Source organism: Equus quagga, chromosome 16 (assembly GCF_021613505.1).
Source record: "Equus quagga isolate Etosha38 chromosome 16, UCLA_HA_Equagga_1.0, whole genome shotgun sequence".
In the NCBI taxonomy this organism is placed as follows: domain Eukaryota; kingdom Metazoa; phylum Chordata; class Mammalia; order Perissodactyla; family Equidae; genus Equus; species Equus quagga.
This window is the reverse complement of record NC_060282.1, coordinates 42,733,941-42,758,980: the sequence shown is the minus strand read 5'-3', so window position 1 is coordinate 42,758,980 and position 25,040 is coordinate 42,733,941. Positions and strand designations below refer to the sequence as shown.

General features: G+C 34.9%; 1 protein-coding gene across 2 annotated transcripts in view; it reads right to left on the bottom strand.

Moving 5' to 3' along the window:
* Positions 1-202: 202 nt before the first annotated feature.
* The window catches only part of VIRMA (vir like m6A methyltransferase associated), a 66,319-nt gene continuing 41,481 nt past the window's right edge, over positions 203-25,040 (bottom strand). The window contains exons 16-24 of one of the 2 annotated variants that reach the window (XM_046642116.1): positions 24,008-24,225; positions 18,476-18,608; positions 6,500-6,652; positions 5,880-6,040; positions 5,129-5,225; positions 3,827-3,993; positions 3,045-3,376; positions 2,019-2,162; positions 203-544 (exon numbers count right to left, since the gene is read on the bottom strand). In XM_046642116.1, coding sequence (XP_046498072.1) covers positions 390-544; positions 2,019-2,162; positions 3,045-3,376; positions 3,827-3,993; positions 5,129-5,225; positions 5,880-6,040; positions 6,500-6,652; positions 18,476-18,608; positions 24,008-24,225 — 1,560 coding nt within the window. In that variant the 3' untranslated portion in view covers positions 203-389. The remainder of the gene's footprint in view (positions 545-2,018; positions 2,163-3,044; positions 3,377-3,826; positions 3,994-5,128; positions 5,226-5,879; positions 6,041-6,499; positions 6,653-18,475; positions 18,609-24,007; positions 24,226-25,040) is intronic. The other variant, XM_046642117.1, reaches the window with a different exon arrangement.

Below are 25,040 nucleotides of genomic sequence, written 5' to 3'. Positions count from 1 at the left end.
GTATTAGGCATTTCTTTTGGTCTAGGTGTGCTGTGAAAAATTACTGAAACACTATAGGACACCATGAGCTGAGAAAGTATTGGGAACATCTGTGGTACAGGCAAGAAATACACTAAAACCTAAAACATTTTATTGTTCATTTTCTACCTAAGAAATTTTGTAAATAGTCATATAAGAAGGGGAAAAAATATATACAAACATACAAAGTTTGGATTTTTATTGAAATCTTGAGTCAGGTATCAAACAAAATCTGCTTTCTTCAGATAAAAATATTCTCTCAGATGTCTCCAGATAACTGCTAAGTCTAAATTGGTCCTTCAATGTCTTATTTTATTTTTATTGTCCTCAAGAAATATTCATATACACTTAGGATGTTCCCAAAAGAACGTTTATCGTGTAAAGGACCGTACATGACGACCTCTACCACTGCCTCCACTAACAAACTTTCCTCTTGAGCCTCCACTGCCACTATTTGCACTTGCCCAGGAAGGCCCAAGTCCCCCACGACCTCTGGAAGCACGGTCACGAGGACTTGGTCGGTAGCCTATAAAAGAAAGAATATAGTTTTTAGTTGCAACATCCTTTCCTTTCTCATTATATAAATACTAATCTATAACAGAGCTCACATCAAGACAGGAATTACAGTAGTCCCCCCTTATCTTCAAGGGATACATTCCAAGACCTCCAGTGGATGCTTGAAACTGTAGACAGTACCAAACCCTATATATATAATGCTTTTTTCCTATACATACGTATCTATGATAAAGTTTAATTTATAAATTAGACACAATAGGAGATTAACAATAATAACTTCTCTCTGGCATCTCTGAATTGCCAACATCACTACTCTTACACTTTGGGGTCATTATTAAGTAAAATAATGGTTACTTGAACACAAGCACTGCAATACTGTGACAGTCGATCTGATAATTAACCAAGACATCTAGTAAGTGACTAATGGGCAGTAGCATATAGAGCGTGGATACACTGGACAAAGGGATGATTCACATCCCAAGTGAGATGGAATGGGACGACAAGATTGCATCATGCTACTGAGAACAGCACAGCAATTTAAAACCTATGCATTGTTTATTTCTGAATTTTCCATTTAATATTTCTGGACTGTGGTTGACTGCAGGTAACTGAAATCACAGACAGCAAAACCACGAGTAAGGGGGAGCTATTGTATTCTTTGCTCCTTTAAAATCCATGCAAAAATTCTGTGAATGTGCTGACAACCACTAAATTATCCACTTTAAACAGGCAAATTGTATGATATGTGAAAATTATATTTCAAATAAAGTGGTTACAAGAAAATGTGCATTTGAAACCAAAAGCTACTTTCGACCAGAATTCTGGCCTGGACATAGTAATGTTTTAGGAAAAAAAAGATTATATGCTTACATATACAAGACAATACTGTAAACAAAAATAGAATATACTCTGTGAGGATATGTTATTAAAATACTTTGGTCAAAAAGGTACCTTAAGGATTGGCTTTCATTATTGAAATATGAAAAAACATATCACCATGAAACTGCTCAGATTATACACATAGTTTAGGATCTAAAATTTTGACCATTTCTGGGGCCAGCCTGTGGCCAAGTGGTTAAGTTCGCACACTCCACTTCCACAGCCCAGGGTTTCGCCAGTTCGAATCCTGGGCGTAGACATGGCATCACTCATCAGGCCATGCTGAGGCGGCATCCCACACGCCACAACTAGAAGGACCCACAACTAATAATACACAACTATGTACCGGGGCCTTTGGGGAGAAAAAGGAAAAATAAAATCTTAAAAAAAAAAAATTAAAATAAATAAATAAATAAAATTTTGACCATTTCTATAGAAGATGTACATTGGGCACTCATTCACAGATATAACATTAAATTGCCTCTAGAATTATAAGTCTACATTCTAAAATATTCTCTCCCAGAATGAGACTATACCATATTCAATAATTTGAAAAGGAGGATTTGCCTCCCTCTCTCAGCAGTGTCAAGTAGAAGGATGTATACCTGTAGAACTAAGCGGTCGTAATGGTGGAAGAGGGCCCCTATTAAAATTGCTCTGGCCTCCGCGACTTTCATTGTAAGTTCCTCGAGGAGTATTCTGAGCACTCCAACTGGAGCCTCTTGTTCCCTCCCGACGACTGTAGTTTCCTAAACACAGGCAATACAATCAAAAATCTAGTTTCATCACAACTTCAACTAGATTAAGGAAGATTTGGCAGGTTTTCCTTAATCTTCAAAAGTAACGGAAGAGAAAGTATGAAATCCTATAAATGAAATATACTATAGAGTGGCAGAAGCATACGTGGTTAGGACTAGATTTTCTGGAACCAGACTGCCAGGGTTCAAATACTGGTTCTGCCACTTACATTATGTGCTCTGGTCAGCTGATGGAGTTTTCTCTTCTGTAAAGTGGGGGTACTAACAGAACCTACCTGATGGGGTTGATGTGAGAGTACTATATGTGAAGTGCTTATAATAGTTCCTAATACAGTTACATAAGTGTTTGTTACTAATGTAAACTCTTATTCTCTTTCATTCCCACCCTTCTAACTCAGTAGCAGGAAAACATGTCATCAATCCCCTAGTGAAGTATAATTTCTATATGTACACTCAGAGTTTCTAAAACTTTGAGACAATTTAAAACAGATTAAATATAACATTAGGAAGCAAGTAGATAAAAGAATCAATGGTGAACTACACAGAACAATCCTAAGGAAAGTGTTGATAAGCCCAGTTGTGAAAATAATGTATGGATATTATTCAGAAAAGATAAACACAATTTGCAACGTAAAAAGGAAAAAAATAAGGCAAGACTTCTAAACTCATCACGAAATGTGCAATTAATCAAAGATTAACGTGAAACAAGATTTTTTTCTATCCAATAAAGTACTCCACAAATAGTACTTTTGGTCTAGAGGCAGCTTAACTGCAGTAACAGAAAAATACTTATCTGAATCATTTCCATCTAAATCACTTCCATTCAATATTCTAATATTCTAACCCATTAGAAAACATACATTAAGTAGTCACCTTTTGAAGCAGGTGGTGTGAAAAACCTGTTCTGACTGTGAAAGGCACCCCGTCCTCCTCTATTGCCTGAAAATCCACCACGAGAAGAAATCTTCTGGGATACTTTGAGTGGCCGTTTTGGTGGGGGTATTCCATCTTGAGGGACCACTTCTTTACTTTCAGCTGCAACAAAGTCATCCACATGCATAGACGGTGGTCTGCTTGTGTTCTGTTTTCTCTGACGAAAAATATCATGGGGTCGTATACCTTGTCCAAATCCTCCCCTGCCCCTTCCTCTTGGTGGTGGCACAACATGAGCTCGTTTGGCAGGTTCAATGTATTCAGATTTTCCACTATTAAAACAAAGATATTCCATGAAAACTTTTTATTTTTTTCATATTTCCAATGAAAACCTAAGTCAATCCTTGCAATAATGAAAACTACATTTAAATTATTTCTTATTCCAATTGTGTTAACTTTGCAAATACCTCTATTACTTTCCAGGGAACTACAACAAAAGTAGCTAAGAATGGTTCTCACATTTACTGGTATGACTAACAATTATTTAAAATAATCTAGTTCACCTCTTGTTTAAGTCTTCCAAACTCTCATAAAGTAGAACAAAATAACAAATGTACTGGGTATGTCTTGGCCAAATTATTATCTTTTAAACAAATTCCAAACAATATTCATGATTGAATTATGTCAATTTCCTTTTAATAGTCATGTCTCTATCTTAAATTACATTAAAATAAATAAGCTTACATGACCACAATCAAGATCTTCAGTAGAATAAATTTTACCTTGAAGTTATAAAGGTCTCATGCTTGTGTTTCCCAAGTTTGAATCCTTTAGTAGTCTTGGTTCTCCCTGGAGATGATGGTTCTGACAAAAAGGAGCGCTCTAATTCTGAATGCAAGTCAAAGTCACTACAGCATTTTTCAGACAGCTCAATTAAGTCAACCTTTACCTGCAGTCATGAAAATGAAACAAAATGAAAAATACACCTTAAATATAACTATTAATGTAACATTTAATTACAGAAATTCTTATTTCGTATAAATTATATCTGTCATATAAAATATAGATCTGCCTCTTTCTCTCATCTTTTAAAAAAACAACATCATTAGTAGTCAAAAAATAGTCTTAGGAATTCAGCTGCTTGTGGAATGAAGGATGGTATTCCTCCTCAAAGAAGAGGTGTTAATCTGGGAGACCTCTGCTGCCTGACAAGGGATTTCTGAATATAAATTAACAATGTAGTATCTCCAGAACTTTTCCAAAAGAATCTGAAAATAACATACTCTGCAAGCCCTTGTATAGTCAACATGACTATTATAAAAGGATTTTGTGCCACAGAATGTTATGTGATACTTTAAAGAAAAACAAGGAGCCCTCAATACGCTAAATACACCTTAAAGGTGAAGTAAATCATTCTTTTCCTTTTATTGCACATGGTGAAAACTAGCATTTTTTGGTCCAGCGAATATCCAAATATATATTTATTTCTTTGATCAAGGAAAAAAACCAATATATGGTACAATAAGATGTGGCTAAAATCATCCTCCCTAATACATCTCTGAGCAGCATAAAACAGACTGCACTGAATTTTAAATCTTTAACTGCACTCTTACCTACTCAGCATTATGTTTAAGAATGTCAATTCCCATTCACACTACATTATTTTAACAAATATATTCCTTACAGTTCCCCAAATTAAGAGCAGATACCATAACACCATTCCTCTCCTTAAACCCAAATACAAGAATGAATTGTAATTTTATGCAATACTTTATTCTATACCCTATAAACATAAGAAAACAGAGTGCTTCAGAGTACTTATACAAAAAATGTAATTTTCCCCTGAAGTCTCATTCTCAAATATACAGCTCACTAACTAGAAAGAAGCAAAACAGGTACCATAAAGAACTGAGAGACCTGGACACCATTAAGTGGGTGACTGAAATAAAAATAATGAAGTACTGATCCCCAAGAGAATTTTAACAGTCATATAACATGTAACCTATTTTAGTGCTGACAACACACAAAGAAACAAAAAAATCAACAATGTTTCTCTAAATATTTAGTAATAAAATTACTTATACCAAATCCAGATCTGTATCAATCTCTTCAGCCTGAAATGGAGTGAACCACATAGATTTCAACTGATCATCCATGACATCAGCTAGCACATATGCAGTCCTAGAACAGGAAAAGTATTTGGTAAAAAGCAGAATTCCAAAATCAAATGTTTTAGCCTATCTTCTAATTAAAATCTGTGGAAGGTACAATTAAAAATGTTACCCTCTAAAGTATTAGTAAAATCAGCACTTAAAAAGACTCCTTCAAAAAAGCTATTTAAGAATTAAGTATCCTTAAAAACCAATAACAGAAACTTTTAATAAAATAAAACAGAGCCCCGGTTTTATTTCCAAAAAGCCAAGTTTACTACATTGTGCCAATGTGTACAGAAACTGTCCATATTTAATTTTTCTAAATTTAGAGAATAATTCCATCACATTGAAGAGTCAGTATGCTCCAAAAGTATACTGCTCCAAAGATCAAGAGGCATATATCCTTTAGACCAGGGATCAGTAAACTATGGCCCCCACTCTACTGGCCTGTTTTCATTCAGCCTATTAGATAGGAATGGTTTGTATATTTTAAAAGTTTTTTTAAAAACCAAAAGAAACAACAAAAAGTTACAGAAGAATATGCAACAGAGGTTGAATGTGGCCTGCAAAGCCTAGAATTTTTACTATCTGGCCTTTTACAGAAAAATAGTTTGTTGGCTCTCTAGACCCCAGCCATTAAATATACAATATCTACTCAACCACAAAAGATTGCTTATTTTACCTATTATTAAACAGATTCTGGAGAGATTCTGGAGCTGACAGTACTGGTTCTACATCCTGGTCACCAAGAGGTAAAGGATCACCTGATGACTCCAGCATTTGCTTAAGTCCAACTACATTGTCCAACAAAGAATCTAGATTGTCATCATCTTTTGAATGTTCCTAGACACAAACAAAAGCAGAACAAGAAGCTGCAGGTAAAATCTGAACATTTATGCCCATAATCTACTGACCATTTAGTAGAAAAGGCTGTATTATTTCATTTATTAAGAAATTTGGAGCACCATCAAGAAATTACCAACTTAACGTTAAACATATTAAAATAAAACACCACCAAAAATACTTGTCATTTTATTTCTAAAGAATGGTAGCAGGGGGCCCCCTGCATCCAAACAATAGACACTTGAAAAATTACTGCCTTCATTTACTCCTTAAGATTCATAACAGTATGGAGGACTTCATCCAAATTATTAATTCAAAGAGTTATTTCAAACAGTATAAATACCCAAATGAGTGTTCACTATTTAAAAAGGTCACCACAAAAAATGTGTACTAGCCAAAATTGAGAAGAAAATATGTCTTGGAAATGAGCTGTTTCTGTTTTTGTTTTTCTTTTTTTACCAAAACAAGCTTCTCTAGTTCAAGGAACAAATTTTCTGGACTTTCTTCTTTGCTTTGTAGAAGCTGTTTTAACTCTGCAGCATTAATACTCATCGTCCGTGATGGATGAGCTCCCTCTACTTCCATGAGACCACTATCATCTCCACAACAGCCCTGTAAATGTCACACACAAGTTAAATTTAAGAGCAGAGAAATTTGCAAAGATGCTTCCAAACTTATTCAGATATTTAAGCCATTTGCTGCAATCTTCCTCTCAATGTTTTGGTTTTATATCAGTACAAATGGCTAGTTTTAAGTCAGCTCAAAGATGAAATAAGTTTTCTTTGTGTAATACTCACAAATTAAATAGATAAATACAAGTATTCAATTCACTGGCACCAAGATTTCTCAACAAAAATATGTAATGGCAAATACACTGGCACTTGCAGAACACGCAACATACTGATTGATACTTAAGAGTTAATAAAATGCCTGCTATAACAAAGAACTGCTAGAATCTGAATTTACCTTTCTGGAGAAAAGGCAAACAACTAAAGAAAACAGTAACTATCATATTTAAGACTATATTCTGTCATGTAGAAAAATTAATATTTTCTGCTTTAAAAAGTATGCCACATAATAAAATGAATTTTGGAGCGATAATTATTCAATATTAGAAAATTCATCCAGTAAAACAAATGTTGGCTCATGACAATAAATCCATCCATGTTGTCACATATGAAAGAACACTGAAGTAGTTTCAGATCTATAGAACACAGCCCTGTTTTAGATGGCTCAAAATGAAAAAGGTTCCTCAGGAGACTATACTCACCAATCCAGATGTAGGACTTAGTATTTTTAAGTAGACATTAACAATTAAAATTTTGTTTGGAGTTCCTATTATTTGCCCCATAACTAGACACATTTCAATGAAAATTATTCTTAATAGATTCCTGCTCAGACTGATACTGTGCCTGAAGCATGCTTGTTCCTTTCAAAAACCACTAGACTGAGGAAGTCACTTATATTACGTTAAGGAAGAGGGCATACAGTTTTAATGAGAAATTCAATAAACCATTATGTCTACAAGGGGTTTATTTGCTCTGAGATGAGGGTGAAGGGTAGGTTGATGATGAAACATCTAGCGTATGTTTCATCAAAAAAAAAAATTAAGGTAAATGAGTTAAAAATAATCAGAATGCACTGACAGAAACAGCCTGTGAAGAATTCTCTTTAAAGGAACTCTCCTCTAAATGATGATAAAATAAACAAATCAATGGACTAAACATATTTTATAGAAATAAGTATATTAACCAGATTACAAATTATCAAGGCATCTATCTGGCTTCTTTCCTCACTCCTACTTCCTCATACCACTTTCACTGAGAGAAGGGAAGTTTAGTATAGCTGAATCAGAAAGTATTACAATGACTATTATTTTTAAAGGTCAGAGAAAACACACCAAAGTAATCAGTTAAAAAACGAGAGATGAGGATAACTTATGTCCACGCAAAAACCTGCACATGACGTTTATAGCAGCTTTGTTCATAACTGCCAAAACTTAGAAGGAACCAGGATGCTCTTCACTAAATGAATGGATAAATAAAATGTAGTACTGTCCAGACACTGGAATATTATTCAGCACTAAAAAGAAATGAGCTATCAAGCCATGAAAAGATATGGAAGACTTACTCTATACTATATGATTCCAATTACATAACAGTCTAGAAAAGGCAAAACTATGGAGACAGTGAAAAGATCAGTTGTTGCAGAGGTTGGGGGAAAGGACAATAGGTGAAACACAGCAGTTTTTAGGGTAGTAAAACTATTCTGTGGAACACTATAATGGTGGATACATTCGTCAAAATGCACAGAATGTTCAATACCAAGAGTGAATAGTATTGTAAACCATGGACTTTGATATGAATTATGATAATAATGTGTCAATGTAAATTCATCAATTGTAACAAACATACCAATCTGGTGCAGGTTGGTAGGTCAATAGTGGGAGAGATTGTGTGATAGTAGGGGAGGCTGCGCATGTTGTGGGAGGCAAGGGATATCTGGGAACTTTCTGTACCTTCCACACAATTCTGCAGTCAACTTAAAACTGCTCTAAAAAAATAAAATCTATTTAAAAAAGAAGATTGTTGGGGAGAATGATAAAAAACTATATAAACTAATTAAAATATATGGAATGATACAAAATTTTCATCTCTCCATATTATCTTTCTTTTCATTATTATAAACAGAAATAGTTTTGAACAAAATTAAATGCCTTTTAAATCCTAATCCAGTTACTTGTTACTAAAAGCAGTCTTAGAAAATCTAGGGTCAAATTTAGCAAATTTGAAGGTTTTCTACATATATACGACTGTGAACAGTAAGAACAAATTTTTAGGGGCCAGCCCCATGGCCAAGTGGATAAGTTCACGTGCTCCGCTCCGGCAGCCCAGGGTTCCGCCAGTTCGGATCCTGGGCGCAGACATGGCACCTCTCACAAGGCCATGTTGAGGTGGCATCCCACATGCCACAACTAGAAGGACACACAACTAAAATATACAACTATGTACTGGGGGGATTTGGGGAGAAAAAGCAGAAAAAAAGAAAAGAAAAAGAATTCTTAAGAAGATTCTTTAAACTATAATCTACAAAGTTATTTCAAGAAAATAAAAATTCTACCAAATTTATGATAACATTTTAAATCTCCTTCTTCATTTGTAAAACACTTCAGCTATTAAATTATACAAGACACTGTACAAATACTCTAAGAAAATCTAGTAAGACATGGTCTCTGACCTGAGTGACCTAATATTCAGAAAGTGGGGTGGGAATAGCCATATATAATAAATGATCTAAAAAAGAAATCCAACAACATGCTGCAGTGTGTACAGAAAGAAAAGTAATCTCAAAAGGCTTCACAATTTAGGATGCATTAAAACAGACACTATGAACAAATTATAGTTTGATCAAAAAAAAGTGAGAGACACAGACACCAACAAACTAAGAGAAGCATGGCCAAGGAGAGATGGATAAGTAGATGAGATTTATGAATGACGGCATAGTATAAAATGCTTTCTAAGAGAGAAGTGGTTGCAAAGATAGCTTTTTGGCCATACAGTGAATGATCTTGAACACCATGCTAAAAAGTTTGAAATTTATTTTACAGATACCAAAAGTTATTTTAGAGTGCAGGCACACGATCTGATGTCCACTTCCAGAAGGTATGAACTCACATAGAACTATTCAGAAGGTATCACAGAAGTAAATGTTTGGAAGGACACTGGAAAGAAAGCTGATCTAAATCTAATGCTATGTAAGAAAATATCAATAAAAACATAAGAATTATAAAAAAAGAAACTAAATATAAATTCTAGAGTGGAAAAGTACAACTGAAATGAAAACTTCACTAGAGGGACTCAACAACAGATTTGAGCTGGCAAAAGAAAGAATCAGTGACCTTGAAGACAGGTCAACTGACAATATTCATTTTAAGGAACAGAAAGAAAAAAGAATGAAGAACCATGTACACAGCCTCAGATACCTGTGAGGTACTATGAGGAGCACCAACATATGCATAATAAGAGACCCAGAAAGAGAGAAAGAGTAAGAAAGGATATCTGAAGAAATAATGGCTGAAAACTTTCCAAATCTAATGAAAAACATTAATCTATACTTCTAAGAGAATCAACAAACTCCAAGTAGAATAAACTCAGAGACAGCCACACTTAGACACACCATGATCAAACTGTTAAGTGTCAAAGACAAAGAAAGAATCTTGAAAGCAGCAAGAGAGAAGTGACTCAACTAATAAAAACGGTCCTCAATAAGATTAAGAACTGATTTGTCATTAGAAACCATAAAAGCCAGAATGTAGTAGAAAGATATATTCAAAGGGCTGAAAGACAAACACTATCAACCAAGAATTCTACAACTGACAAAAGTAATCTTCAAAAATGAGGAAGAAATAAAGACAAGACCAGATTTTTTTTAAAAAAGGAGAAAGAGAAAATTTGTCACTAGCAGATCTTCTCTACAAAAAATACTGAAGGAAGTCTTTCAGGCCGACCTGAAAGGACAATAGACAATAACTTGAACCTTCATGAAAAAATAGTGTCAGTAAAGGTTATCTACCTAGGCAAAAGGCAGTATAAACATATTTTGCTTATAATTCTTTTCTTCTCTTATCTGAATTAAAAGACAATGGAGTAAAGCAATAATGATAAAACTGTGTGGATGGGCTCATAATGTATAAAAATGTAAGTCATGGGGCCGACCCTGCGGTGTAGTGGTTAAATTCGCACACTCCCCTTCAGTGACCCAAGTTTGCGGGTTCAGATCCCAGGTGCAGACCTACAGACTGCTCATGAAGCGACACTGAGGTGACATCCCACATACAAAATGGAAGAAGATTGGCATAGATGTTAGCCCAGGGACAATCTTCCTCAAGCAAAAAAAGGAAGATTGGCAACAGACGTTAGCTCAGGGCCAATCTTCCTCACACACACACACACACAAAAAGTAAATGATATGACAACAGCACAAATGAAGGGGAAGGGAACAAAGCCATACTGTAGCAGTTTTTTGTATACTATTGAAATTCTGTTGGTATTAACCTGAACTAGATTTTTTTGAGATAACATTGATTTATAACATGATATGAATTCAAGTGTACATCATTATATTTTGACTTCTGTATAGATTACATTGTGTTCACCACCAAAAGTCTAGTCGCCATCTGTCCACCATACAAATGTGCCCCTTTACCCCTTTCGCCCTCCCCCCATCTACTTTCCCCTCTGGCAACCACCAATCTGTTCTCTTGAACTAGACTGTATTAAATTAAGGTGTTAATTGCAGTACTCGGGGCAACTACTAAGAAAATAACTTTAAAAAAAGGTAAAAGAAACAAGGAAATCAAAATGGCACAATAGAAATGACCTGCTTAACACAAAAGACATAATGGAGATAAAGAGAAACAAAAAAGATATATAGAAAGTAAAGAGCAAAACAGCAGACACAAATCCTACCTATCAATAATAATTAAACACAGGTGGACTGAATATACCAATTAAAAGGGAGAAATTGGCAGAATGTAAAAAATAAAACAAAACGGGATCCAATCATACGCTATCTGCAAGAGACACAGTTTAGACTAAAAGACACAAATAGGTTGAAAGTTAAAAGGTAGAAAAAATACACCATACAAACAGTAACCAAAACAGAGCTGGAGTGGCTATACAAGCATACTTCATTTTATTGTGCTTTGCTTTATTGTGCTATATAGATAATGCGTTTTTCGCAAACTGAAGGTTTGTGACAACCTTGCCTCGAGCAAGTCTACCGGCACTGTCTTTCCAACAGCATTGGCTCACTTTGAGTCTCTGTGTCACATTTTGGTAATTCTCACAATACTAAATTTTTAACTATTATTAATATTTATTAAGGTGATCTGTGATCACTGATTTTTGATGTTACTACTGTAATTATTTGAGGTGCCACAAACCGTGCCCATATAAGACAGTGAACTTGATAAATGCTGTATGGCCTCTGACTGCTCCACCGACTGGCCATCCCTCCAGCTCTCTCCCTCTCCTTGGGCCCCCCTATTCCCTGAGACACAACAATATTGAAATTAGGCCAGTTAATAACCCTACAATGGCCTCTAAGTGTTCAATTAAAAGGAAGAGTCGTACTTCTCTCACTTTAAATCAAAAGGTGGAAATGATTAAGCTTAGCGAGGAAGGCACGTCAAAAGTTGAGACAGACCAAAAGCTAGGCCTCTTGTGCCAAGCAATTAGTCAAACGGTAAATGCAATGGAAAAGTATTTAAAGGATATTAAAAGTACTACTCCAGCGAACACACAAATGATAAGGAAGCAAAACAACTTTATTGCCAATGTAGAGAAAGTTTTAGTGGTCTGGATAGAGAATCAAACCAGCCAGAACATTCCCTTGGGCCAGAGGCTAATTCAGAGCAAGCAAGGCCCTACTCTCTTCAACTCCATGAAGGCTGAAAGAGGTGAGAAAGTTGCAGAAAAAAAGTTTGAAGCTAGCAGAGGTTGCTTCATGAGGTTTAAGGAAAGAAGGAATCTCCACAACACAAAAAAGTGCAAGGTGAAGCAGCAAGTGCTGATGTAGAAGCTGCAGCAAGTTATCCAGAAGAGGGTATTTATCCAAAGAACATGAAAACACTAATTCAAAAAGATATATGCACCCCTTTGTTCACTGCAGCATTATTCACAATAGCCAAGACTTGGAAGCAACCTAAGGCCCACCAACAGACAAATGGATAAAGAAATACTACTCAGCCATTAAAAAAGGAGCAATCTCGTCATTTGAGAGAACACGGATGGATCTTGACGGTATTATGCTACGCAAAAAAAGTCAGAGAAAGAAAATTACTGTATGACTTCACTCATATGTGGAAGATAAACAAACACATAGATACGGAGAACAGATTGGTGTTACCAGAGGGGAAAGGCAGGGAGGTTTGGGGTAAAGGGTTACATGTGTATGTATAGTGATGGATGGCAACTAGACTCTTGGTAGTGAACACCATGCAGTCTATACAGAAGTCAAAACACAATGATGCACACCTGAAATTTACATAATGTTATAAAACAATGTGACCTTAATTAAGAAATAAGTTATCTAGAACATCTAGTTAAGGTAATTAATGAAGGTGGCTACACTAAACAACAAATTTTCAATGTAGACAAAACAGCCTTATATTGGAAGAAGATGCCCTCTAGGACTTTCATAGCTAGAGAGGAGAAGTCAATGCCCGGCTTCAAAGGACAGGCTGACTCTCTTATTAGGGGCTGGAGACATTAAGTTGAAACCAATGCTCATTACAAAAATCCTTAAGGTCCTTAAGGATTAGTCTAAATCTATTCTGCCTGTGCTCTATAAATTGAATAATAAAGCCTGGATGACAGCACATCTGTTTACAACATAGTTTACAGAATATTTTAAGCCCATTGTTGAGACCTACTGCTCAGGAAAAATGATTCCTTTCAAAATAGTACTGCTCATTGACAATGCACAGTCATTTCATGATTCATGGGAAGAGGTCAAACTATCAACATTAACAGGAGTTTGGAGGAAGTTTATTTCAACCCTCATGGATGACTTTGAGGGTTTCAAGACTTCATTGAAGGAAGTAACGGCAGATGTAGTGGAAACAGCAAGAGAACTAGAATTAGAAGGGAAGCTTGAAGATGTGACTGAATTGCTGCAATCTCATGATAAAATTTGAATGGATAAGGAGTTGCTTCTTATGAAAGAGCAAAGAAAGTGGTTTCTTGAGATAGAATTTAATCCTGGTGAAGATGCTGTGAAGACTGTTGAAATGACAATAAAGGATTTATAATATTACATAAACTTAGTTGTTAAAGCAGCAGCAGAATTTGAGAAGACTGACTCTGATTTTGAAAGAAGTTCTACTGTAGGTAAAATGCTATCAAACAGCATCACATGCTACAGAGAAATCGTTCACAAAAGGAAGAGTCAATTGATGTGGCAAACTTCATCGTTGTCTTATTTTAAGAAATTGCCACAGCCACTCCAACCTTCAGCAACCACCACCCTGATCAGTCAGTAGCCATCAACATCAAGGCAAGACCCTCCACCAGCAAAAAGATTATGACTCACTGAATGCTTAGATGATGGTTAGTATTTTTTAGCAATAAAGATTTTTGTTTTTGTTTTGGTTTTTACAGAGGAAGATTTGCCCTATGCTAACATCTGTTGTCAATCTTCCTTTTTTTGCTTGAGGAAGACTTGCCCTGAGCTAACATCTGTGCCAATCTTCCTCTATTTTGTATGTAGGTCACCACCATAATATGACTGCTGACAAGTGGTGTAGGTCTGAGCCCAGAAACGGAACCAAAGTGGAGCGTGCCGAACTTAACCACTAGGTCACAGGGCCAGCCGGTCCCTGAGGTATTTTTTAATTAGGGTACATACATTGTTTTTTTAGACATAATGCTATTGCAGACTTAATAGACTATAGTATAGTGTAAACATAACTGTTATATGGACTGGGAAACCAAAAAATTCATGTGACTCGCTTTATTGTGATAAATTTTATTGCAGTGAGCTGGAAACAAACCCGCAATATCTCTGAGTTGTGCCTGTACCCATAAGATAAAATAAACATTTAGATAAAAGTTACTACTAGAGACAAAGAAGGACATTTTATAATAATAAAAGCATCAATCCATCAGGAAGACTAACAATTATGAACATATACACACTTGACAATAGAGCCCCAAGATGCATGAATCAAAAACTGACAGACATAAAGGGAGAAACAGACAACTCAACAATAATAGCTGAATAATAAGCTTCAATAAATTTAAAAGGATTGAAATCACACAAAGTATGCTCTCTGACCACAATGGAATGGAATAGAAATCAATTATAGAGGAAACTTGAGAAGTTCACAAGTAAGTGGAAATTAAACACTCCTAAATAACCAATGGACCAAAAAAGAAATCACAAGGAAAATTAGAAAATACTTTGAGATGACAAAAACCAAAACCACGATATACAAACAGCAGAACACAGGGAAATTGATAGTTGAAAATGCCTACATTTAAAAAAAAGAAAAATCTCAAATCAATAACCTAACCTTCCACCTTAAGAAACTAAATCAAAAAGAGTAACCCCAAAGCAAGTAGAAGGAAGGAAATAATAGAGAAGAAATAAGTGAAATAGAGAATAGAAAAGTAATAGAAAAAAAAAATCAAACAGATCAAACTTTGGTTTTTTGAAAAGATCAACAAAACTGACAAACCTTTAGCTAGACTAACCCAAGGGGTGATAAAGAGGAAAGAGAAGACTCAAATTATTAAAATCAAGAATGAAAAAGAGGACATCATTAATAATCTTACAGACACAAAAAAGTTTATAAGAAAATATTATGAACAATTATGTGCCATCAAATTACTAATGTAAAAAGGAACAAATTCCTAAAAAGACACAAACTACTGAAAATGACTCAAGAAGATACAGAAAATCTGAATAGATTTATATCAAGTAAATCAACTGAATTAGCATCAAAAACACTTTCCACAAATAAAAGCCCAGGTCCAGAGGGTTCGCTAGTGAATCCAAATGCTCAAAAAATTAACAACAATCCTTCACAAACTCTCCCAAAAAGTAAAAGGGGAAAGAACAGTTCCCAGCTCACTCTATGAGGCCAGAGAAAGATGTCACAAGAAAAGAAGGTATAGACCAATATTCCTATGAATACAGACTCCAAAATTCCCAATAAAATAAAGCAAACTGAATCAGCAACATAAAAAACAGACTGTGTACCATGACCAAACAGGATTTATCGAAGGAATACAAGGTCAGTTCAACATGTGAAATCAGTCAATTTAATACACTGTATCAATAAAATACAGAGAAAAATACATGTTCAACTCAATAGAAACAGAAAAAGCATTTAACAAAATTCAACAGCCTTTCATGATAAAAAAAGAACCAACCAACCAGGAACAAAAGGCAATTTCTTCAAACTGCTAGACAGCATCTAAGAAAAACCACGGCTAATATTGTATTTAATATTGAAAGACTGAAAGCCTTCTCCCTAAGATCAGGAACAAGACAAAGATGTCCACTCTTGCCACTTCTATTCAATATGTACTGGAAGTTCTTGTGAGAGAAATTAGGCAAGAAAAAGAAATAAAGAGTGTCCAGGTTGAAAAGGAAGAAGTTAGACTATCTCTATTTGTAGATGACATGATCTTGTATATAGAAAATCCTAAGGAAACCACTAAAAAACTATTAGAACTAATAAACAAGATTTCAGCAAGGCTGCAGGACACACTATCAATACACAAAAGTCAACTGCATTTCTAAACACTAGCAAAGAACAATTTGGAAATGAAATTAAGAAACAATTCCATTTACGACAGCATTTTAAAAAATTCCCAATTTAGAGGCATAAGCTTAATGACAACGGCATAAGACTTGTATACTGAAAACTACAAAATATTGGAGAAATAAATTAGAGATAACTTAAATAAATGGAAAACCATTCTATGTCCATGGATATGAAGACTTAATAGTATTAAGATGATAATACTCCTGAAACTGATCTACAGATTCAATACACTCCCTATCAAAATTCCAGCAGTCTTTTTAGCAGAAATTGACATGCAAACAGAAAAGTAAATTAATGGTTTCCAGGGGCTAGTGGAAAGTGGGGAATGGGGATTTTCTGTTAATGGGTACAGGGCTTCTTTTTGGAGTTATGAAAACATTCTGAAATTAGGTAGCAGTGATGGTTGCAAAATTCTATGAATATACTAAAAACCACTGAATTGACAGTTTAAAATTTAAGGGTGAATTTCATGGGTTGTGGATTCTATCTCAATAAAAATGTAATTAAAAAAAGAAGGTGCAAGAAGGGAAAACCTAAGGTAATAGTGATGAAAATACAAAAGAAGGAATGAAGTACGAAAAGTTTTGTGAATGATACTAACAAGAATGAGCTGCTGCTGAAGATGATGAACAAAAGAGGGAAAGTCGGCTACTATTTCATGTTTTCCATCTTGAAGGTCAGGGAAGATCAATGGTATAAAAGCAGGGCACATAAAAGACGAATCAAGTTTATGGGGGAAGATAATGAATTTGATTTTGGATTTTCAGAGATACTATCCACTAGCTAAGGGCAAGAAGAAACGTAAATACAGGAGAAGAAAAAGGAATCAGGAAGGACAGTAGAAGGGATAAGATCCAGGTCACAGAAATGAAATGACTCAGGGCTACAATTTCCTCTGATTATGGAAGGAAACAAGAGATCAGAAAGAATAGGGAAGGAATCTAATGGAGAGTGAAAGGATTTAGAAATGAAACACAATGGCCTTGATCTTCTCAATAAAGGAGGTAAGAAAAGGCAATGCAGTGATGATGAATAAAAGCATTAATTAGCAATCCCAAGGGCCCAGCACTTCCTGGATAACATGAATGAACACTGGTTAGTGGTTTTTGATTAGGAACTATTTAACTGATGACATGTATAAGAAAATCTGTCAAACTGATTTATTAACAACATGTCACTTAGGATCTGGTAAAACTAAATTAGTAGTCTTTGATCAAGTAAAATTTTACAATCTCTTTAGGGCAGCTACAGTCCTACTTGTTAAATATGCCAATCTTTCAGAATCAAAGCATCTGGTAAACTTATTTACTTTAATAAATTAGACATGACACAAAACAAAATATCTTGCCAATAAATCTGGCACAATAACTACAAACACAACATGCAGCCAAGAAGGGCTTACAGGAGTAAATATTCTCAACATAAATTACATGCATAAGAGAAACAGACTAAACAGTAAATTTAATTTTTTCTTATGAATTCATTCCATATTTTATTTTGGTAACACTGTACTAAACAGGTCCTCTACAACTCTTTCCAAACAGAAATCTTAAATATGAGCTGCATTTATTAAACCAGCGTTGACAGAATACTGACCCATAAAATGTTAAGAGCTATATGCACACACACATATGTATTTTGCAGGCAATACATTTGGAGAAAGCTGGATCAGATTGCAGTAAATCAAGTTTCTATTTATCTTTTAGAGCTTTTAATATATTAATGAGCACAGTTAAGCTCCATCAGGGGAGACATTTCCAAACTTATTTGACCACAAATACTTTTTAAAGGCAGGCCTATTAATGGCTTCTGGAATTGTGTCCACAATATTTCCAGGAACCAAACCCGGGCAGCTGAAGCAGAGCACACCAAACTTAACCAGTGGGCCATGGGGCCAGCCCATAAACATCTATTTTTTTAATAAACAAAGAAATTGTATTTATAATGGGGTGAGGGCATAGAAAAAGCACTAAGTTCCAAGTTCCAAAAAGCACTGTGTATTCCAAGATACTTTTGAATCCAAGTGATTTTTTAACTCATGACAAAAGTTTGTAAATTTAAGAAACATCAAATACATATATATATAAAAATACACTTACCATTGCGTCAGAGTTAAGAATTTGTCTCATAAATTCCAAAAATGAAGATGCAAGTTCACCTGTGTCCTTACTGAATGTGCTGATCACTCGTTTCAGTAAACTATGCAGAGCATTACTGTTTTTCCTTAAAGAACTGTAAATAAAGAAAATAGGAGATGTCTTAAAATTTGTGCATATAAATCAAACATGAGAAATGAACAATCTCAGTACAGAGAGAAGAAAGTTTAATCTACCATTTAAAAAGACGTAAAAAGTACTTTGGTGTGTCTGTGTACACAAACTATATAAAAGCAATATCTATAGGTGACATCTCTTTATAAAGCTTCAAGCTCTTAAAGAAAAAACTTCCCTCAAATAATGAAGGCATAAAACTTAGCAAACGAAACTTGCAGGTTCCCTATTTTTATACTCTTTATGACCTGAGGATTTCTCTAACATAAGGAGGTTATAGCTGTCTCAGAAGCCTGACCAGATAGCCTAACTTATATAATAACTACAATAAACGACTATCTTTTTGACACTGTAACCTGCCAGAAGAAAATCAAGGGTATAGAGGCAGGGGTTGGCAAACTTCTTATGTAAAGACCTTCACAGTAAATATTTTGGGCTTTACGGGCAATACAAAACTCAGTCTGTTTCTCTCTATACACAAAAACAATCTCAGTCACAACTACTCAACTGTTGGTGTAGTGGGAAAACAGCCACAGTCAGCACATAAACACTGGCTATGTTCCAATAAAACTTTATTTACAAAAACTGGTGGCAGGCTGGATGTGGTCTGCAGCCCATAGTTTGCCAACCCCTGATGGAGAGAGATTTCAGCATAACAATTATAATATATATCTAAAATCATGACAATAGTTCTGCTAAAATTATCGTATGCATTTACACAGTTCTTAGTTGATCAAAAGAGAATTTCAAGGGCAAACTATTCTAATATTCAACTACGTCCTTTACAGTGTAACATAATTAGCCAAAATGAAAAGAAGCATGACATTAACACTAAACATGTGCTGTTTGTATTTGAAAAATGTGTTTAGATTCTGAAACACCATCATACAAGATTTTGGTAAAGCAATACAAAAAAGAGAAAGATAAAACTCCTACTCTTGAGAACTTTATAAAATAAGGAAATAGACAAGGCACAACAAACAGGAATGAGATTAAATACAAAGACAATACAATTAATGGAAAAGCATGGATTCAAAATTAGACTATACCGACTACTAGCCATTATATATAACCTTAAGCAACTGAGCCCCACTTCCACGGTCTATCAAACACTGGGGCCCACCACACACATACTGGAACGTCTACAATAAAACAGAAACTAGCAACACCAAATCCTGGTATGTTGTTGCTCAACTTGTAGAGAGGTCGTCTATAAAATGTTAGCACACTGGAATTGGGGTGATGGAACTGCTCTTTACGGAACTGTGGTGATAAACACATTGTCAAAATCCATAGAACTGCACATCATAAAACACAAATTTTACCAAATGTAAATTTAAAAAAATCAACCAAAATTTGGGGGTAAATAGAATGCAGACTATGAGAAACGAATCTAACTGTACTACAAACAAATCATATAACCAAACCGAAGGAGATGGAGAATAAAGGAGTTGATCTAAGTAACTCCGGAAAACAAGTGTTTTGACTGGATACAGTAAGACTAAAAACAAAAAAAACTATACACAAATTCTGTATTCTAGTTGCTAAATTTATTTGTCAAGGAGTACGTGTTAGTAAATAGTTACAAACTACTACTTAATTTTGTACAATAGGGCTAATAAGAAAATATAGATAATGAGAGCTAGGTTTCATATTGTTGGAGAATGAGGTTACAAAGAAGCGGAAGGTTAGAATCAACCTTCTGATACTGGACTGGAATCAAAGTATCAGTATGGACTCAATTTTAGAAATACATATATACAGATAAACAGATGCAAAAATAAATGCAGATGTGTTTATATGTGTAAGGACACAGAAAAATATTTCCTAGCTGTATCCAATGAGCGGAAAACCAAAATCAGTGACACAAGTTGAGCAACAAAATAAGTAACAAGAGTATTGGATTATTATACAAGAAAACAAAATAATGTCCATAAAGCCATACTGATATAAATACCTGAATAAATAAATAAATGAGGAAAAAGTGATAACTCTTCCTTACAGAAGGCTAACTAATAAATGAAAAAGGAATGAGAGAAATAGGAAATCACCATTAGAACACCAGAATAATAACTGCCACATGCCAAAATTCACTGAGGGATCCCAAAATTAGTGGACAAAAGTTTTAGGCAGAAATAGGATATCTGCATAATCTCAAAGGATGTTCTCCGAAATATTTTGTAATTAAAAATGGAAAATTACTACATTTGCAGTACAGAATTCTGGTAGACAGTACCTCAGTTAAGTGATCAAAGTTTATATCATTAGTATACCTATCAACATCACGTATTTCCTGATTTGATGCACTAAGAAAGGTACATTGCCTCTGTGGTATCCTTCTCAATAAAATATAATCTCAATCTAATTATGAGAAAACATCAGACAAACCTAAATTGAGGGATATTCTACAAAATAGCTGACAAGTACTCTCCAAAAATGTCAAAGTCATGAAAAATAAGGAAGGAGGAGACAAAGAATGAATACATTACAACTAAATGCAATCAATGTAGGATCCTATCTTAGCTCTTGGAACAGAAAAAGAAGATTAATGGAAAAACTGGTAAAACACAAATAAGTCCTGTATTTTAGTTAATGGTATGATGCCAAGGTTAATTTCTTAGTTTTGACATAACTACTCAATGGTTAAATAGGATGCTAACATAAGGGTAAGCTGGGTTAAGAGTATATCTGAACTCCGTATTATTATTTTTGCAATTCTTCTGAAAGTCTAAAATTATCTCCAAAAAAATTTTTTTTAAGTGATACCTACCTCAGGCTTGTTGAGAGGACTACAGGAAAAAGTATATAATGATCTGTTTATTTAAAAAAGCCAGATCATGCAATATATCTCAGCTCAAAACTTTACAATGGCCCTTAATAAAGCACTAAGGCCCTTGATCATCTCGTCCCCACCTTATGCCACCTTTACTTCTCTGACACTATGCCCCACCATTTTTCTCCTTGCTCACTCACTTCAAGGGTAGTCACTATGGCCTCATGGATGTTTCTCAGACATGTTAGGCTTGCTATTTGCAAGTGTTCTCCCCTAGGATGTAGCATGTTTCACTCCTCACCTCATTTGGTTCTTGGTCTTTGTTCATGGGTCACCTTCTTAGTAAGGGCTTTATCACTTTCCCATACTTCAAATGACAACTCCCACCCTCACTCTAGCATTCAGTCAAACTGCCCTATGTTATGTTTTTCTTTAACATACTACGCATTTTATTTATTTATTACCTATTGTCTATCTACCCCCAGTCATATGAAAGCACCAAGAAAGCAGGGATTTTTTTTTTTTACTGACTCCCCCAGGACCTAGAATAGTGTCCAGCCCAGAAAAGGCATTCAGTAAATATTTGTGGACTAAATGAATCCAGTATTCATTTTTATTCCTTCACAGTATCTACTATGTATTGCAGTATCTAGGTGCTGGGGGGAATATAGTCAAGAGACAGTCCCTATCCTCATGTAGCTTATATTCTAGTGAGGGAGACAACCAAATGAGCAATAAATCTATATAACGTAATGTCAAACAGCATAAATACAGTGAAAAATATAGTGGAGGATAAGGAATGGGGGACACAAAGGGTAGGTTATTTTAGACAGATATTTAGACAGGAAATATATTTATGCAAATACCTAAGCAAAGTGAGGGAAAAAAATCCTAGAAAGATCTAGGGGGGTAAAAAAGCCTGGAGGTAAGAATAAGCTTGACAGGATAGCAAAAAGTGAAGATAAAAGAGCTATGAGATAAGTCAAAGAGATAAGCAAGGGCCAGATTGTACATATAGAGCCTTACAGATCACTATAAAGAGTTTAGATTTTAGTTGCAGTGCAAGAGGAAGCCATTACAAGAATCTAAGCAAAACAATGACACATATCTGTTTTAAGCTTAAAAAGATCACTCTGGCTGCTAACAACAGATTTTAGGGGAACAACAGTGTTAGCAAGGAGAATAGACTGGAGGCTACTGCAAAGAAATGACAGTGGACTGGACATGGGCTGTAGCTATGGAGGTGGAAAAAAAGGATAAGATTCAGGATACATTTTGGAGGTATAATCCACAGGACTTACTGATGAACTGGATGTAGAGGGTGAGGAAAAAAGAAGAATCAAAAATCTTGGAGTTTTGGTAGTGTACCTGGGTGGATGGTAATACCATTTACTAGGATGAACAAGACAGAAACACTTTTGCAGCCAGAATATCAAGAGCTCTGCTTTAGATCTGTTCAGTTTGGGATGTCCATTAAATAACCAAGTAAAGATGTTTACATAAATTACTTGGAGCTTAGCAGAAAGATCTGAGCTAAAGGGAGAAAGGGAATAGGTTAAGACTACTTAGGAAAAGATTACAGGTTAAAAAAAAGAATGAGAAACATAAGTTTAGCAAAGCCAACAACATCACATATAATGCTATGGCAGAGATATGCAAAGGGTATTTGTGAGAGCACCTAACCCAGCTAGAAATGGAGAGATCAATGACAGCTTCTGGCTTTCTTGGAAGTATACTGAAAAAGGAGAGTTCTAAAGAATACAGAGCAAATACCCAGACAATAGGAAAAAGGACCTTCATGAAGTAAAATTTAACGACTTTGGTGAGAGACTGGGGAGGGGAGAGAAGAAAGGTGGAAGGAGGAAAACTTGGATGTTCAGCAGGTGCCACCAACGGAGAGAGAAAATACAGGAAACGAGACAGGTTTATCAGGACAAGGAGATGGAGAGGGTAGGAGCCAGGACCAAACATAGAACCTGGGAACATAAGTTTTCAACCAATGTTGCAAGAATTAATGAGAGAGAAGCACAAATATGTTTCCCTCCTTCTTTGTCTCTCATAATCCTATGTACTTCTACAAATTCCCAAATAAATCTATACAATAGCCAGCTACTTTCCCAGTGAAGAAAAAAATGAGGGCATGAACAGAGAGAGCCCAAGTTTATATCATTTCAAATTAATTTCATCTCAGCCATTCCTCTAGAGAATAAAAAGCACAGAATCAACACTTAGCTTTAAGGTCTATAACAATCACAGTATCGTCATCTTTGAAGGACTACAGGTGAATATATCAACAAAACAAATATCTTACAGAATGAATTAACATCCCTGCAACGATAAGATTTCCTTCTTAAATATTGTAAGACGTCCATATTATTTGTCTATTTATTCGACTTATATTTTCAATGCTAAAGATTTAATTGCTAGCACACTTCACTGCTAACAAATCTTTTCCATAAACACAAGATTTCTCCACATGAAGGAAATCATACCTTTAACCTTCTACAATAGCTATGAATTAATTATTGTGGGAAGTGACAGAGTGAAAAATTAAATCCAAGAGTATATTAAATTAGATAAAGCATTACCTTTTTAAATGAAATAATCCATAATCATGCTCTGCAAGAAACATCATTGTTCTGACACATGTTAATAAACAGTTGTAACTGCTCTCAGAGTTAGCTAGCATAGCCAGTAGACAGTCACAGATTGAGGCCATCAATTCTTTGTTTGGTAGAGAATTAGAGAGCTGCTCCAGTTCAGAAATTGAACCTTCAGAAGAGTTTGGCAAAATAAGTGCAATGTCCTGTGAGGGAGGAGGGGAGTAGGAATAATTTTTTTTAATGATTATCATCACTTAGCATTTTTACTTCAGAAATACATAGCTATTAATAATTAGAAATTATCTCATTAAACTATTACTGTTACCATCCCAACCCAAACACAGGTTCAAACACATTAAGAACAAAGGAATCATTTTGCCCTTTTATAAAAGTTAATGAAAGGAAACACACACAAAGAAATAAAGTCACATATTTTACTTTACAATATTTTTACTTTAAAAGAACATCTCTTTAAAAATTTTTCCTTCTGTGTTGCACCAAGTGTAGTTTCTATCTTCAAAAGGTTATGGTGAAGTGCTTTTGGTACTAAAATATTTTAAATCACTGTATTATTCATTCATTTGAATATTTTTTCATTTATTAAAAAAACCATTCAGAGAAATAAATTTTAATAAACATATCCATATTGGAATTTAAAATATCACAAAAAGGGATGGATGGATGGAGCAAATAAAAATTTAAGCACAGTCATCCAACTATGTATTTTCCTCTAGTTTTTACATACTTTTAAAATTGAAGTTTTTCAATGCTAAGCAAGTGTAGCTAACAATAACTAAAAGCTCTACTCTTTTTATAGAAGTGGATTTTATAGGAACATTTTTAGGTATGTCTCATCACTTTTAATCACTTCAACATACTGCAAACCAGTATTCAACTTGGCTTAAAACTATAAAACAAAGCTTGAATCAGAGGGTAATATAACAAAGTGAGACCAAGAATGAGGTTTACGTGATAAGGGCAGCTGGGATGCTATAGTGCTATTCAGTGTAGTCATACA